At 45.6% G+C, this 18,714-nt stretch overlaps 1 protein-coding gene across 1 annotated transcript in view; it reads right to left on the bottom strand.

Moving 5' to 3' along the window:
• LOC122943634 (complement factor H-related protein 2-like) overlaps nucleotides 1-16,772 on the bottom strand; it is a 458,972-nt gene extending 442,200 nt beyond the window's left edge. Inside the window, exon 1 of the mRNA XM_044301524.1 lies at nucleotides 16,605-16,772. Coding sequence (XP_044157459.1) covers nucleotides 16,605-16,677 — 73 coding nt within the window. The 5' untranslated portion in view covers nucleotides 16,678-16,772. The remainder of the gene's footprint in view (nucleotides 1-16,604) is intronic.
• Between the last annotated feature and the right edge of the window lie 1,942 nt (nucleotides 16,773-18,714).

Below are 18,714 nucleotides of genomic sequence, written 5' to 3'. Positions count from 1 at the left end.
TTGAGGGGGCATCTGCTACTCCTTGCTTCCTTGTAGTTCTCTAGCTTGGAGCTGTAGGTACTTGGTGGGCAGAGGCCAACTGCGCTCTGCCCCGATGCCAGCTCTTCCATTGGGGTAGCCTGTGGGAAGTCCGGCTCTGGAGAAGAGGATAGGGGAGGGCAGGGGTCGACTGCACTCTGCCCAGATGCCAGCGCTTCCGCTGGGGTAGCTTTGGAAAGTCAGCCTCTGGAAAAGAGGATAGAGGAGGGCAGAGCCAACTGCGCTCTGCCCAGATGCCAGCTCTTCCGCTGGGGTAGCCTGTGGGATTTCCGGCTCTGGAGAAGGGGATAGGGGAGGGCAGAGGCCAACTGTGTTCTGCCCCGATGCCAGCTCTTCCGCTGGGGAAGCCTGTGTGGAGTCAGCCTCTGGAGAAGAGAATAGAGGAGGACAGAGGCCAACTCTGCTCTTCCCAGATGCCAGCTCTTCCGCTGGGATGGGGTCAGGGAATCCTACCCCCAGGACCTTGTTGCGGATCAGCTGTGAAGAAGAGGGATCGCTTACCTCCTCCTCCTGGCATTCTTGCGAGGTCGGTGGGGACTCTGTACCGGCCATCCAGCATCCCGGTAGGCCTGGTGCAGAGACTGTGGTCCCATCTGCATTATTGGAGTTAGGGGTGCTGTCCCCCTGTGGTTGGGGAGAGAGACCGGTTGTCTCCTCTCCCTTCAAAGTACACTGCCGCTGGGGAGCAGGACCAACTGTCCCTACTCCCTGAAACTCTGCCTGGTGCTGGGTAGTGGGTGCGACCATCTCCACTCCTAGTAATGCTGGTTGCTGCAGGGACGGGGGACTAACAATCTCCTCTCCCTGTGATCCTTTCTGCCGCTGGGGAGAGAGACCAGTTGTCATCTCTCCCTGTAAGTTAAGCTGCCGATGGGGAGTCAGACCAACTGTCTGGACTCCGGATAACGCTGGCTGTAGTTGGGGATCTGGGCCGGCTACCCAGCATCCCTGTAGGGCCGGTGGAGAGACTTCAGTCCCATCTCTACCTGCCGTCGGGAGGTCTTCCCAGAACCAGTCAATGATGTTCCCTACTTTGGGAGTTGGTAGGGAAGCAGGGGGTATCGCCTGCAAGTCTTCCCAGTTGTAGGTGGGCAGATCTGACTCTGCTTGTCGAGTAGGTTGGGGATGTACGGAGCTGAGCAGGTGTTGGTAGGTCTGCTCCAGCTCCCACTCCCTTGTTACCAGGTGGGTCATGTCTTTGCTCACCTCCCTTCCGTCAGCATAAATATTCATGCCCATCTGATAGTCGTAGATGTCCTAAAACCTAGACCCCTCCGTGCTTCCAGGATCAATGCCCTCCTCCAAGGCATCCCATAGTAACCCAGGTCCAACATAATCCTCACCCTTGGGTCTGTCGTGCCCAGCCATCCAGGGGGAATGTTGAATGACATGCCACCTTAGGGCCTGGTAAGCGTCCTCTAGACCTTACATACCAGGTTCTGGAGCTCTGTTACCCAGTCATCCAGGGGCTGCTCTCCCAAGAGACCCATCCACATCGCCACACGCTTCTGTAGCCGCAGCTCATAACTGGGGAGACTCTCACCTCGCCACCGCTGGTCATTTTCCAGGGCATCATACCAGACTTCCTTTCTGTCTTCATCCCTGTAGTCTGCGGCTGCCTCCTCCTCCCTCCTCGTCATAGAACGCTGTCCGAAGACTAGCCAATTCCATCCTGCTGTAGCCAGGGGCGCTGTACGGAAACTAGCGTTGCCCTCAATTTAGTAAATCCACGAACCGTGTCTCCGAGCTGCTTCTCCTCTCACTAGGACGCCACCTCGCTGCTTGCCACCAAATGTAACGGATCTCCTAGCACCCCGACCGAGTACCTCCGTCGATAGATGCTCCTAGTGCTTTCCGAGGACTCCAAGCACTCCACTTGACACAGTACGCACTGCAGACCCCACGAACCGCCGAAGCTTGGTTGAGGTCTCACCATCTCCTACCCACCCTGGACCTATGACAAGGCTCCAGGCTCCAGTGGATGAACTTCTCTTAAAACCAGAGAGCAGGAACAGCTCTTACAAGAGCTAGTAGTTTAGCCAGGGGAGTATAGCAAATCTTTAGCGTATAGCAATCCCCCAGTGTTGATCAGTTACCCAAACACCAGCCTCAACATGATGAAGGATAAAACAGGCACACTTTATTGAGGGCTACCCGCCCATATTTATGCAGGTCCCCATCTGGTGGACACACCCCTAGGGGACCAGAAGGAAGACTGTGACACAGGACAGATATGCAGCAATTCAGGATACACAGACACAATACATCCCCACAATGCATTATGGTTTCCTCCTCTCTGCCCTGGAGTCACCCGAGGAGCAATTCAATTATCTCTCAGGACAAAGGGAAATCGCCAATACACGTGTGGAGACAACAGGACAGAAATCACCATATAAACATACAATGTCACACCCTTACAGTAAACACAGACATTTAACATATCCCCAGATAGCTCAAGTCTGAGTGCATATTATTAGGTGAATGGCACTCAGACAACACAAATTTAATAAAATTAGCTATCTGGGTACCCTCACATAACATAAAATACAATTCCAAAGACAGATTTAAGCTGTGCGGCCGGTCTGTCTTCTCCTTTAAAGTTAGTATGGGCCATATTCCTGAGGCAAGAGGCTGGTAGCCAGGCCCGTCCAAAACCCAGTTGCGAGGCTGGTTTCGCCACAATACCCATGCTGGGTGAGAGAAATATCTCTGTAAAAGTCAACTTTTCCCATTTTTTTATACAAAGTTGTCATTTTAGAGAGATATTTCTCTCACCCAGCATGGGTATATGTAAAAAGACACCTCAAAACACGGAGATACTACATGTGTGACACTTTTTTGTAGCCTAGGTGCGCAAAGGGGCCCAAATTCCTTTTAGGAGGGCATTTTTAGACATTTGGATTCCAGACTTCTTCGACCGCTTTAGGGCCCCTAAAATGCCAGGGCAGTATAAATACCCCACATGTGACCCCATTTTGGAAAGAAGACACCCCAAAGTATTCCGTGAGGGGCATGGCGAGTTCATAAAAAAAAATTTTTGGGGCACAAGTTTGTGGAAATTGTTTTTTTTTTTTTTTCTCACAAAGTCTCCCTTTCCGCTAACTTGTGACAAAAATTTCAATCTTTCATGGACTCAATATGCCCCTCAGCGATTACCTTAAGGTATCTTCTTTCCGAAATGGTGTCATTTGTGGGTGTTTGTACTGCCCTGGCATTTTAGGGGCCCTAAAGCATGAGAAGAAGTCTGGAATATAAATGTCTAAAAATTTTTACGCATTTGGATTGGAGGAGCATGGTGAGTTCATGTGAGATTTTATTATTTGTCACAAGTTAGTGGAATATGAGACGTTGTAAGAAAAAAAAAATTCCACTAATTTGTGCCCCAAAAAAAATCTATGAACTCGCCATGCCGCTCAAAAGTGATCTCTTTATAGCACCACAGCGATTTTACTGTGTTTTTGCAGTGATCAGAAAAAACAAATTCTGTCACTGCGGTGGGGCGGACTGAACGCAAGTGTGTGCACAAAATCAGGCCTAATCGGGCGAACACTGCGTTTTTTTTGTAGAGCCTATAGAACATATCCTATTCTTGTCCGCAATTGCGGACAAGAAAAGTAATTTTCTATATAGTTCTGGCAATGTGCGGATCCACAAAATGCGGAAAGCACATTGCCAGTGTGCATGTTTTGCGGACCCGTGGACGTCTGAATGGAGCCTTACAGGGGGGTGATCAATGATAGGGGGGTGATCAGGGAGTCTATATGGGGTGATCCCCCCTGTCATTGATCACCCCCCTATAAGGCTCCATTCAGACTTCCGTATGTATTTTGCGGATCTGCAAAACACATACGGATGTCTGAATGGAGACTTACAGGGGGGTGATCAATGACAGGGGGGTGATCAGGGAGTCTATATGGGGTGATCCCCCCTGTCATTGATCACCCCCCTGTAAGGCTCCATTCAGACGTCCGTATGTGTTTTGCGGATCCGCGGGGGGTGACCAAATGCGTTAGACACCATGTCCCATTTGAAGCCCCCTAATGCACCCCTAGAGTAGAAAGTCCAAAAAAGTGACCCCATTTTGGAAACTTCGGGATAAGGTGGCAGTTTTGTTGGTACTATTTTATGGTATATATCAGGCATGCTCAACCTGCGGCCCTCCAGCTGTTGTAAAACTACAACTCCCACAATGCCCTGCTGTAAGCTGATAGCTATAGGTTGTTCAGGCATGCTGGGAGCTGTAGTTTTGCAACAGTTGAGGGCCGCAGGTTGAGCATGCCTGGTATATATGATTTTTGGTTGCTCTAAAATACACTTTTTGTGAGGCAAAGTAACAAAAAATTGAAATTCTGAAATTTAATCTCCATTTGCCATTAACTCTTGTGGAACACTTAAAAGGTTAACAAAGTTTGTAAAAATCAGTTTTGAATACCTTGAGGGGTGTAGTTTGTTAAATGGGGTCACTTTTTGGAGTTTCTACAGCAGTTTGCAACCACATATGGGGCATTTCTGTAAGCTACAGAATCTGGGCAAATAATATTGAGTTTTGTTGGGCTGTTAACCCTTGCTTTGTTACGGGGAAAAATTTATTAAAATGGAAAATTTGCCAAAAAATTGCTGTTTTGGCACAGTTTTTATTATTTACAATGTTCATCTGACAGGTTAGATCATGTGCTATTTTTATAGAGCAGGTTCTTATGGATGCGGAGATACCTAATATGTATATTTTTTATTTATTTATTTAGCTTTTACACAATAATATCATTTTTGAAAACCATTGTCTCCATAGTTTGAGAGCCATAGTTTTTTCACTTTTTAGGCGATTGTCTCAGGTTGGGTATCATTTTATGCGGGATGAGATGACGGTTAGATTGGCACTATTTTCGGGGGCATACAACTTTTTGATCACTTGCTATTACACTTTCTGTTATGTAAGGCGACAAAAAATGCTTTTTTTACAGTTTTTTTTTTTTTTTACAGGGTTCACCTCAGGGTTTAGGTCATGTGGTATTTTTATACAGCAGGTTCTTACGTACGCGGCAATACCTAATATGTCTACTTTTTTATTTTATTTTTACGTTTAACATAAAAAAGCATTTTTGAAACAAAAAAATCATGTTTTAGTCTGAGAGCCATAGTTTTTTAAATTTTTTGGGCCATTATCTCATGTAGTGGCTAATTTATTGCGGGATGAGGTGACTGATTGGTACTATTTTGGCATACATATTACTTTTTTGATCACTTATTACCTTATTTGGGAAGTAAGATGGGCAAAATTTTAATTTTATCATAGTTTTTATTGTTTATTGCGTTTACCGTGCGGGGAACGTAACATGACTGTTCTATAGATCAGATCTTTATGGACGTGGTGATATTTTATTTATTTACAGATGCCTATACAGGCGTTGAACCTATCTTGCCCCAGGTATATACTAATACTTCACTTTTATTATAACTAAATTTTTTTTCAAAAAAGGTACTTTATACCTTTATTTAAATTTTACTTAGTGAACCAAAAATTTTAGAAAAAGTTTAAAAATACAGTCGCAACTCCACTATCTAATCGGAACAAGTGAGTGAGTGAAGAGGGAGAGTGTGTGCACTACCACTCACCCCTGTCACTTTACAGGCAAATTACTACTATCATATCACTTGCAGTGCCACTGTCACTAGACTGGATTGTGGGGGCGGAGAGCCGTCAGCCCAATGTGAACGCTGCGCATTACACTTTTGATGTGCTAACAATTCAGCAGCTATCCTGTTGCTAGTGTACACTACGGTCGATACAGTCACGGATTTGATGCCGTGTTTAATTGCTAAGGTGATATAGCACTCATTTGTAGGGCATCCGAACTACTACTAGTGGAGTGGTGCCCCTGTCACTTTACAGGCAACTTGCTGCCATCATATCACTTGCAGTGCCACTATCTACCTAACTAGGTTGTGGGGACGGAGAGCCATAACCCCACTGTAGGCACAGCATACTACACTTCCAATGTGCTAACAGTTATCCTATTGACAGTGAAAACTGCAGTCAATATGATTACGGTTTTGATGCCATGTCTCACTACTAGAATGTTCTAGCACTGATTTGTAGGCCAGCCGGACTACTTTTAGTTAACTTGCAGGGGAGCTGTGTACTGAATTAAAAACAGTGTCTACCCCCCATACAGTATGTATAATGTCTCCTTGTGGCTGCCCCCGCCCCCCATACAGTATATCGTCTCCTTGAGGCTTCCCCCATACAGTATAACTTCTCCTTAAGGCTGCCACATGCAGTATAACGTCTCCTTGTGGCTGCCCCATGCAGTATAACGTCTCCTTATGTCTTCCCCATACAGTATGTATAATATCTCCTTGTGGCTGCCCCCGCCCCCCAAACAGTATAACGTCTCCTTGAGGCTGCCTCATACAGTATAACATCTCCTCGTGGCTGCCCCATACAGTATAACGTCTCCTTGTGGCTGCCCCAGTGCCCCATACAGTATAACGTCTCGTTGAGGTTGCCCCCATACAGTATAACGTATCCTTGAGGATGCCCCATACAGTATAATGTCTCCTTGAGGCTGCCCCATACAGTATAACGTCTCGTTGAGGCTGCCCCCATACAGTAAAACGTCTCCTTGTGTTTTTTCTTTTAAACTGGCATTTATCGGGATATATATAATTATCGCAATAAATGTCTTACTATCGTTATCGACTGAATATTTTTGATATCGCCCAACCCTAGGTGGAGTCACGGGCCGGCAACGCTAGGGTGCACCTTATCTCCTCCAAGTGCAGAAAGGATCCTGCACACGGTCACCGTGAACACTGAGACCAGGCCCCGGCCACCAATGCACTGATCCCTGAGCCTGCTGTCTTCAAAAACTGTAAGTACTTAAATTAGAGCAATTCTCAAAAAATCAATTACTTAGATGTTTTATGGGGTAAGGGGTTGGGTGGTTAGAGGGGGAAGAATTAGGGAGGGGTTAATAGGGCTCTCGCACTTGCAGCTCTCTCTGCTCTGTCCCTGATTCCTAATTAAAGTCTGACTGTAGCCATGTAGAGCAGACAGCAAGCCGACCTCCCATGAGAAGCAGCATGCTCCTTCAGAGCCTCCTTCCATTATAGCCGAGCAGCACGTGCTACGTCTGTTGATTTTCATTGACATTATGTATGTTGATTTTCAATGACGCTTTGCCTTTTGATTTTCATTGACACTATGCCTGTTGATTTTCATTGACACTATATGCCTGTTGATTTTCATTGACACTATGTCGGTTGATTTTCACAGCATTGGTACTATTCTTAGCAGGCATGAGTGACGGGTGAAAAAGGCTAAGTGGAGCAGGTTACCGAAAAAATGCAAAAATTAGGCGTGGTAGCTTGAACAGACAGGGAAAATTTTACAATTTAAATCTAGTAGGGAAGCATGCTGCTGAAAGTTGTCCAGAAGCCTGTTCATTCATTGGTCTCCTACAATACCTTTACATTTTTTTACTGCTTCCACTCACAGATGGGAGAGTTTACAAGAACACTTATCATCTGTGCCAAACACTGTAGCGGTAAAGAGATTATCTGACACACGATGGTCAGCCAGGGAAGATGCCTGTCGAAGCTTAAATCGAAATTGGACTCAAGTAATCGAAGCCTTAACAAAAATTAAGGAAAATACCGCAGAGGCACCAGGAACATGCAAGGAAGCTGAAGGTCTTCTGAATAAAATACAACGTCTGGAGACTGCACTTATGAGTGGTTTGTGGGGTACTATCCAGGATAGATTTGGTGCAGTTAGCAAAAAACTCCAAAGCATTGGTATTGATGTTGGAATTGTAGGGGAGCTGTATGAGTCACTGATCCTGCTTGTTCGAGAAACCAGAGGCCTATTCCCAACTTTTGAAGCTGCTGCAATGGAAAAATCAGTTGAGAAGGATTATGAGACAAAGAGGAAAGGTGTACAAGCACGGAAAGTTTCAGCAACTTCTAGCAAGACACAGGCAGAGGTAGCCCAAGAAAACTTTCGCATTAACACCTTTTATGTTATTTGTGACAACTTAGTTGCTGAACTTATGAGAAGAAAAACGGCATATGACTCTTCGTTGGAAAGTTTAAATTCATTACTGAACTATCAAAAAACGGAGCCATCAGCAATTTCACAGCATGCAAATAACCTTTGTTCTTCTTACAGAAAAGACTTGGAACAGGAGTGTTTTGTTGATGAGTGCCTCCACTTTCGTTCATACTTAATAAGTTCTTCTGCAGAAGATACCTCTGTTCTGGTGATGTCCCGAATGATAAGAGAGAGAGGATTGCAAAGTATTTATCTAAATGTGGACATTGCTCTCAGAATGTTTTTGTGTACTGCAGCAACAAACTGCTCAGCTGAGCGTTCTTTCTGGACTTTAAAGCGAGTGAAGAACTACTTGCGATCCAGAATGGGAGAGGAAAGATTGAACTCCCTTTCAGTGTCGGCAATAGAGTCTGAACTCACAAAATCTTTGGACTATGAAGAGCTCATCAGCAGCTTTGCCACACAGAGAGTTCGGCGAAAGGCATTTTAGTTTCCAAGTATAATTTAGATTTAATAGTCTAATATTCAACAGTTTGCACTTAAGTCAGAAATGTTTACAGTTTCATTTGTTGTATTCAACAAGTTGCATTTCAGTTTAATATATTAATATATTTAATTAAAGTAATCTAAGTTATTAAAAACCTCATCGTGTCAGTTTCAAGATAAATTAATTGATGTAAGTAAATGGTGTGTGAAAGTCTGTGCTATGGCTAAAGTAATGTAATGTGTCCAGTAACAGCTGTTGAAGCCTTGGTGCTGTTACTGCTCATGTGGACTCTGGACTGACCACGTGCTAATTCAAACAATTTGAAGACGTGATCAATATAGTATAGTTGACCTGGATGACTGATCTTTGTAAAGTGGTTGAATTTACACTTCATATTATTATATGTAAAGATTCTCTTAAAATAATAGATGCAAAATTAAACACAAAATATTGGCCTTCGTTATTCACTTTTAAATACATAAAGGAAGATGTGAAGCTCTAACAGGAAAGGGTGGGCCTAAAGAGGAAGGGGTAGGGTTTACAGAGGAAGGAGTTTGGCCGTGACAGGAAGGGGTGGGTCAAATTTATATTAGGGGGTGCCCGAGTTTAGTCTCGCCTAGGGCAGCACAAAACCAAGATACACCACTGGCTGTGCTAAAGTTGTTACGCTGACCGAATGAGGAGTCGGTAGAGGATTTGAAAGCGGAGTAGGAGGAGAAAGCAACAGGAGGCAAACTGAAGCGCCCTGCAATCCTCGGTGGTGGAAGGACATGCGGCAAACTGCTATCTGCCTCAGGCCCAGCCACCACTGCATTCACCCAGTGTGCTGTTATGGAGATATAACGTCCCTGACCATGCTTATGGGTCCACGTATCCGTAATTAGGTGTACCGTTCCACAGATGGCGTTGCGCAGTGCACACCTGATTTTGTCCCCTACTTGGTTGTGCAGGGAAGAGGTGGCTTGCCTGGAAAAGTAGTGGCGGCTGGGCACGACATACTGTGGAACAGCCACCGCCATAAGGCTTTTAAAACTCTCCATCTTCACCAGAGGGAATGACAGCATTTCAAAGGCCAGTAATTTTAAAATGCTGGCATCCAGGGCCAGGGATTGTGGGTAGGTAGGGGAATACTTCCTCTTCCGCTCCAGTGTTTGGGAGATGGAGATCTGAAACACTTCTGTGGGACATTGTGGATATGCTTGGTGACCCAGGTGGTGGTGTTGCTGGCAGATCCTCTGTTTGCGGGGTGGCAGGTGCCACTGTCACTCCAGAGGTTGATGAAGAGGCCGAGATTGCAGCAGAAGAGAAAGCAGGAGTAGCCAAAGACCTTTCTTGGTTTTTGAGGCGTCTACTCCACTGCAGCTCATGCTGTGCACTTAGATGCCTGGTCATGCAGGTTGTGCTCAGGTTGAGAACGTTTATGCCTCGCTTCAGGCTGTGATTGCACAGCGTGCAAACCACTCGTTTCTTGTCGTCAGCACATTGTCTGAAGAACTGCCATGCCAGGGAACTCTTTGGAGCTGACTTTGGAGTGCTCGGTCCCTTGCTGTGGTGGGCAGTAGCAGGCGTACTGTCTAGGGGATGGCCTTCCGCTTTTGCACCCTGCTCCCTTGTCTGCTTTGCTGGTGGCTCTGTGCGACCACCTCTTCCTCCGAACTACATAGGTCACTTGCATGACCTTGATTCCATGTGGGGTCGATGGCCTCATTGTTCTCCACACCATCTTTCACCCATTCTTCACCCCTGCCCTCCTTGTCAGTCTGCACACAACAGTTGGCACCTGTGTTTCGTCATCATCCGAGACGTGCTGCAGTTGTACTCCCATGTACTTATCTTGAAGCATAAGTGGTTGGGCATCTGTGCACTCAATCTTTTCCATTTCTGGGGCAGGGCTAGTTGGATGGCCCTTGGAAACCGTTCTAGCAGAGTCATCAAAAAACAGAAGAGACAGAATATAACAGCAGTATCTAACGTGGGTATTTCACACTGGCAGATGCAGCATAGCCCCCTGATGTAGGGTATTGGCAAAAATTGGTGTTTTATTAAAACCAGAATATTATTGCAGTATTTCAAGCTTATATTTCACAATGACAGATGCAGCAAAGGCCTCAGATTTAGTATTTTGCCCCAAATGGGTGTTTTGTTTATAACAGAATATAACACCAGTATCTAACGCGTGCATTTCACACTGACAGATGCAGCAAAGGCCGCAAATTTAGTATTTTTTAAAATGGGTGTTTGAAAAAAAAAGAATATTACAGCAGTATCTAACGCGTGTATTTCACACTGACAGATGCAGAATAGGCCCCTGATGTAAGATATTGCCAAAAATGGGTGTTTTATCAAAAAAAGAATATTATTGCAGTATTTCAAGCTTGTATTTCACACTAACAAATGCAGTATATGCCCCAGATGTAGGGTATTGCCTAAAATGGGTGTTTTTTTTAAACCCAGAAAATTATTGCAGTATTTCAAGCTTGTATTTCACACTAACAAATGCAGCATAGGCCCCAGATGTAGGGTATTGCCAAAATGGGTGTATTTTTTAACCCAGATTCAAGCTTGTATTTGACTGTCACAAATGCACATTTGCTGTGCTGGTGCACTGAACTTGCATAAAATGGCCACCGATACCTGCCTAACTAACAGACGGATAAAAGTTCTTTTTCTGTGTCACTGGGCTCAGGGCAGCATAAAAAGATGGTACACTGCACCCACAGAACAAAATCAATTTGAATCGCTGAGTTAAATAGCAGTTCTGATCAAAGATTATTTCCAATTCTCTCCCTCACAGCAGCAGCATCCTATCCCTACACTAGTAACAGCAGAGTGATATGCAGCGCTACGTGACTCCAGCTTATATAGAGGCTGGGTCACATGCTGCACTAGCCAATCACAGCCATGCCATTGGTAGGCACGGCTGTGATGGCTTCTAAGTGCACAAGAGCAAAAAGCTTGTTGATAGGCTGCTCTGCAGCCTTTCAAAAACCACCATTAAATCGCCAAACACCAAACCCGAACTTTTACTGAAAAGTTTGGGTTCAGGTCCGGGGTCAAAAAATCCCAAAGTTCAGTACGAACCCCAAAATTTACAGTTCTGGTTCGCTCAACCCTACCAACCACTCATGTTTCAGGATGATGACGAAACATAGGTGCCAACTGCTGCGGCTTTCTGCAGTCTGCAGACCGACAAGGAGGGCAGGGGTGAAGATTGGGTGGAAGATGATGTGGAGGATGATGAGGTACTAGACCCCACATGGAATCAAGGTCATGTGATTGACGTGTGCAGTTTGGAGGAAGAGGCGATGGTCGCACAGAGGCACCAGCACAGCAAAAGAGGGAACAGGGTGCAAAACGTCTGTTACATTCTTGGGTGACATTTTACAATTTCTGCCGTGAGTAAAACCCCTGCTCTGCATAGGTGATAGGGACCTAAATTTATAAAAATCGTCTGTTACATTCTCAGGCGACATTTTACGATTTTTGCCATATACAAACCCCTGCTCTGCATAGGTGACAGGGACCGAAATTTGTAAAAATCGGCTGTTCCATTGGTGGGTGACATAAACCCATTTTTGTTGTTTAAAAACCCCTGCTCTGCATAGGTGACAGGGACTTCAATTTTTAAAATTCGTCTTTAATTGACACGCGCCACCCTTCCTTTCATTCAATACTTTCGCTTTAATGACTTGTCCTACATTTCCGCCCGATCACATTTCAGCCATTGACCTCCCTTGGATGTGGTATCCCTTTCTCATGCTCCCTCTCCGTTACCCATGATCACCATGGTAGGCGTATAAAAGAACATTGAAAGTTGATAGAGAAGATATCCAATTGGATTGTGGACGTCACGGGGACGTGCGATCAGGCAGAAGTTATCTAGAGTCAACAACGCGGCAGCAGGGCCTCTCCTGTATAACGTTTCCTAATCCAAAATTCCGCAGTGACATTTTCTTTAATTTTTTATTACTCATACCAATAGCAGGGCATCTTAAGAGTCCTGTATTGTTATTTGTCCTCACTACCTCCCCGAGTCGGGAGTGGATAATTGCCGTATGCCCCCTCCTTTACTTGGATGCTTCTGTTTCAATAACTTGTCCCACATCTCCGCCCGATCCCATTTCAGCCATTGCCCTCCCTTGGATGTGGTATTCCTTTCTCACGCTCCCTCTCCGGCATGGAATCCTGATTCCCTGTTACCCGTGATCACCATGGTAGGCGCATAAAAGAACTTCAAAAGTTGATAGAGAAAATATCCAATTGGATCGTGGACGTCACGGGGACGTGCGACATGGTGGAGCTTGTATTTCACTGTCACAAATGCACATATGCTGTGCTGGTGCACTGAATTGCATAAAAAGGCTGCCGACGCCCACCTAACTAACAGACGGATAAAAGTTATTTTTCTGTGTCACTGGGCTCAGTCGGGAGTGGATAATTGCCGTATGTGTGCACACGCCTACATGTACTGACTGATGGGTCTGCCCCCTAAACTTCTGGGTCTCCATATTGGGCACATGGCCCAATTATTTTTTATATTTACCAATGTTTTGGGGTGTACCCAAATTTAAACAAAAAAATATAAAAACAAAATAAAAAACAAAACCAAAAAGCAGTGTAGGCTACCTCCTCCTCCTCCACCGCCGCTTCCACCTACACCGCCACATCCACCACCTCCTCAACCTCCATCTCCATATGGACCTCCTCCTTCTAGATCAAGATTATTATTTTTTATTTTTATGTATTTTATGTTATTCAAAGTCATTTCCCTATCCACATTTGTTTGCAGAGCACTTGCCACGCTCTTAATCACACGTTTCTTCCTTTTGCAGCCCTCTAGCCCTTTCCATTACTTTTTTACAGCCATTTTAGTGCTCCAAAGTTCGGGTCCCCTTTGACTTCAATGGGGGTCGAGTTCGGGTCCCAAACTCGACCTTTTTTGTGAAGTTCAGCCGAACCCGTCAAACCCGAACATCCAGGTGTCCGCTCAACTCTAGTCATCAATATTAAACTCTTGGAAAACCACTTTAATGTGTAAAATACAAGTAATTCTGATTCTGTTCCTATGAAACTATGTCATACTGCCCCTAGAACACGATGCCTGCAGATTCACATAGTGCAGTTTGCAATACTCTGTGATGATCTTTTTAGCTAAAGAGGACAGTGGATATTTAAGTGGGAAAAGTATAGAGAAAAGATTACAGAATTCTGGGGGTCATTTATCAAGCTGAAATACGCCTAAATTTGGCTCCACAATCTGCGACTTTACCTGGCTCACGCCAGTGTATGTGGAGGGAACGAGTCGGCAGGTCAGTCTCATTTACCATTTTCCATGCATGTTTCAGGTGTAGAAAAAGGTCTAAATTTAAGAACGCTAGGGAGCTTCCTAGGGGCGGATTGCCGGCCTAGTGACAGCAGCCTATCAGAGGCCGTTGCAGGCGGCGCGATGACGTCATCACACTGCCTGAGCCGTACAGCACGGGACACAGGCCGGAAAAGGGCCTGCATCGCATCGCTGACATGGAGGTAAGTATAAGTGTTTTTAAGTGTTTTAATTTTTATTTTTTTTATATATGTATTACAATACTTTTAGTAAAAGTCTTTTACTGGCACATGATGGGGCATGGGGGGGGCCTCTTGTTACTGGCACATGATGGGGCATAGGGAGGTGCCTCTTGTTACTGGCACATAATGGGGGGGCTCTTGTTACTGGCACATGATGGGGGACCCTTCTGTTACTGGCACATAATGGAGGGGGGTGCTCTTGTTACTGGCACATGATTGAGGGGCCTCTTGTTACTGGCACATGATGGGGGGCCTCTTGTTACTGGCACATGATGGGGGGCCTCTTGTTACTGGCACATGATGGGTGGCCCTCCTGTTACTGGCACATGATGGGGCATTGGGGGGCCCTCTTGTTACTGGCACATGATGGGGGGCCCTCTTTTTACTGGCACATAATGGAGGGGCCCTCCTGTCCCCTTGGCACATGATGGGGCATGGGAGGGCTCTTGTTACTGGCACATGATGGGGGGGCCTCTTGTTACGGGAACATGATGGGGGGCCCTCTTGTTACTGGCACATGATGGGGCATGGGGGCCCTCTTGTTACTGGCACATGATGGGACATGGGGGGGCCTCTTGTTACTGGCACATGATGGGACATGGGGGCCTCTTGTTACTGGCACATGATGGGGGGGCCCTCCTGTTACTGGCACATGATGGGGTATAAGGGGGTGCCTCTTGTTACTGGAACATGATGGGGGGCCCTCCTGTTACTGACACATAATGGAGGGGGGTGCTCTTGTTCCTGGCACATGATTGGGGAGGGCTCTTGTTACTGGCACATGATTGGGGGGGTGCTCTTGTTACTGGCACATGATTGGGGGGGTGCTCTTGTTACTGGCACATGATTGGGGGAGGGGTTCTCGTGTTCCTGGCACATGATTGGGGGGGTACTTTTGTTCCTGGCACATGATTTGGGACCTGGGGGGTGCTTTTATTCCTGGCACATGATTAGAAGGGGCTCTTGTTACTGGCACATGATTGGGGGGGGCTCTTGTTACTGGCACATGATTGGGTGGGTGCTCTTGTTACTGGCACATGATTGGGGCATCTATGGGGCACTATAGGGGCATCTACTGAGGCCACAAAGAAGGGCTATTTTATATGGGGGGCTCTGTACAGTAGCACTTTATACTGGGAAACATTATGGTGGGTACTGTGGGGGAGAGGAGTACTATGGGGTCATCTACGGGGGGCACTAAGAAGGGGTATTCTATACTTTCAAATTATGGGGGACACTGAGGGCATCTACTGGGGGCACTATATATGGGGCATTTTATGCTGGCACATTATGGGATGCAGTAGGAGGAAGGGGGAAAGGAGCACTATGGGGGCATTTACTGGGGGCACTATATAGGGGTATTTAATACTGGCAGATTAGGGGGCACTATTGGGGCATTAGCTCAACTGGGGGCATTACAAGGGGTTATTTTTTGCACTGTCACATTATAAGGAGAATTATTTATATTGGCGGGGGCATTATGGTGGACTTTATTACTCCCCCATGGTATGACCCCCTAGTAGCAGCACCAGCCTCTCCCTGCTCTGCTATCCCTCTGCCCCTTCTCCAGTTCCTTATTAGGAAATCTTTCTCATTAGGATAAAACACATCAGCTCCGCCGAGCCCCCAGCCAATGTGTTGAAGTGGTGTCCGAGATCCCCAAGGGCCAAGCCAAGTAATTGTAAGTTTTCATGTGAAATATGTTTGTTATACCCATATAGCATACACTGTGCCACACAATATGCAGTATTCCTCTACACTGTGTAGTCTGTTCTATAAGCACCATTGTTTTTGCCCTGTGAGTTCATGCCTGCACCTTCTTTGACACACACACATCCCGTATGCGCTGTGAATGGGGATTGCGGTGCATGCACAGTCTCAGGTTCCTATAGACTCCACATTTGTGTACCACAATCCCCATTCACCCATTCATGGCACATGCGCAGGATCTCAACACGTCGCTGTCAAGTAAGCTACAGGTGTGACTTCACATGGGAGAGGTGTTGCGGTCTGGAGGGCACAGAGGACCCCCTACCACACCGCTTTTGACACTCTGGGCCCCCATAAGTGTTTTACTTTAAAAAATATATATTTTTTTAAGCTAAGTAAAGGCTAAAGAACAGATTCTATAAAGGTATGCAAGGTATCGATAAATCAATATATATTCAGCTATGCTGGTGATTTCATATGCATAAAACATATGACAGATGTACTTTATTTAAAAAATTGCTCTGCGTTGCGTTTTCATTTTCTATAAAAAGGCCCATTAAAATTGTCAGCACCAGGCCCATGATGCGCTTAATCCGGCCCTGCTTATATGTAGAAGGCACCTCTTCATAACATTGGTGATCCACCGCCAGCTATAAGGCCCCCCACTGTCTTTGTTTTGGATAAACAGGAAATAATCAAAACTGCCCTGTGTAACCCTGGTCTTATACAGATACTCAAATGATACCTTACCTTTCTCTGGATTTGGAGCTGCACAACAGGACATTGCAAATAAGAGCAAAATGTAGAATCCTGATGCAGCCATTCTGAGAGCCGAGCAGTTACGTCTCCAACTTAAGCCAAATGCTTAATAAAATGCAGAATTTATTCCCAAGTAACTATCCTTGTTTGTTACTGGAATTGTTGAAATTACCTGGTAACTGATTTGCAAAAACAGAAAAGTAAATAGGTCATTTGTGTTGCAATAATCCAACATTGTTTAAGTAGAGGTCATATTTCATTTGTAAAGGATTTCTATAGAACTTACACAACCATACCAAGGCTAACAGAGATAGAAAGTTTGCCAAGCACTGATATAATAGATCAGGGGCATAGCTAAAGGCTCATGTGCCCTGGTTCAAGAGTTCAGCTTGGGCCCCCCTTCCGTCAGTGCTTTGTGGCCAGAGGCAGGGAAGCACCTAGCCTTCGTGCTGCCTTGACCTAACCCCTTCACTACAGCCAGAGGTATAACTTGACCAGAATGCACTTTCTATAATACTGGTGTCTGCAGCACAAGGGTCTTTGGGCCCCCTCACACTCCTGGGCCCAATAGAGACTGCTACCTCAACACCCCCTATAGCTACGCCCCTGTACCAGACTTTGAAATATTATTCACTTTATTTTCCATCTCCAGTATATTCCTTAGTGCTGCATAGATATTGTCATTGTTCCTATCAGACCTCCAGACTGGAGCTCATAGTCTCATTTCCCTATCTCTAACACACACATAGCAGTTAACAGTAACAACTATTGTAGTACTGTAGCATAGAGATGAGCAAACCTTTTGAGATACAGTTTGTTTCAGGTTTGCCCAATTTTTTAAAAAGTGCAGTTCAGAACCGAAACAATTCTACCCGAACCAAAGTTGCTGCAGTTGCCCTAAAAATTGGCAGATAACTCCCTCTACTCCCCTAGGACTCTTTTTGTTATTTTTTTTAAAATAATTTTTGCATTTTTCTCTTACCGCTCCCTAAGCTCTTGAACATAATGACAGCAATAACAAATAATGTCAGAGTGACACTGACATCCATAGCTATAAATAAAGGCATTTGATAGTTGAAATATATAGTGGCTCACCCCTCCTGCTAATATAGACCGGTGCTCTCACTAAGTTGTGGTTCACCCAGACCACAATATGGGGTAAAGTATAAATAGAAGTATAGTGGGCACTCGATATCTGGCACTACGTATTGGGTACAACAGATTTATTTAGATAAACAATGTTATCAATCAATCACAAACATAAAATAAAACTTGCAGAATATTCCCAATTGTATGACAGTACAATTTATAAAATGTCATAAAAGATTCCTAAAAGTTAAAAAATATATATAAAAAAATAGTGTTCATAATAATATTTATGGTCAGGGCTAGGACAACGTCGGCGCACGCAGAGACACCTGCCCTGAACATAGTGGCTGAATTGTGCCGGGAGCCACGGCGCGGGTACACCAGTGAAAAAAGGGGGCATACCTGAAGGGAGTTTAGAGAAAAAAGGGCGGGAGGGAGGGGCGTGAGGCTCGGGCGCCTGGCTGAGCGGCAGGTAGGGGGGATAAATAGCCAGACGCCCCTCCCACAAATGCAGGCTGTTAACAGCCTTATTATTTATGGTCAGGGCTAGGACAACGTCGGCGCACGCAGAGACACCTGCCCTGAACATAGTGGCTGAATTGTGCCGGGAGCCACGGCGCGGGTACACCAGTGAAAAAAGGGGGCAAAAAACATCAGTTAGGTACAACACTTTTTGCAAACTACAAAGCCAGTGATCGAAAGGCGCGAGAAATCTCTACTCGAGGATTGGGAATATACTTAGTGAAGCAGGAGGGCCGCCACCGCCCCATGGACCGGATGACATGAGCTGGCACCTGATGCCGAGTAACAGAGGAGTCTGCCCCTAGCGACATGAGTAGCCCGAATTTACCCTGGGGTCATAGCCTAGACCCTGGGCGAGGGCACGAAGAAAGATATAAATTGAGGGTGCTGAGAAGCTTGCCTGCGTGTGGCAGGAGCGGGCTATCTGGTGATGAACCTTGGATGAGGCCTAGCAGTTGATGCAGCACCTGAACCGGGCACCAATCGTTCA

The sequence above is a fragment of the Bufo gargarizans genome, chromosome 7, assembly GCF_014858855.1.
Source record: "Bufo gargarizans isolate SCDJY-AF-19 chromosome 7, ASM1485885v1, whole genome shotgun sequence".
NCBI lineage: Eukaryota > Metazoa > Chordata > Amphibia > Anura > Bufonidae > Bufo > Bufo gargarizans.
Note: the sequence above shows the minus strand (reverse complement) of the source record. Positions and strands in the feature narration are given on the sequence as shown.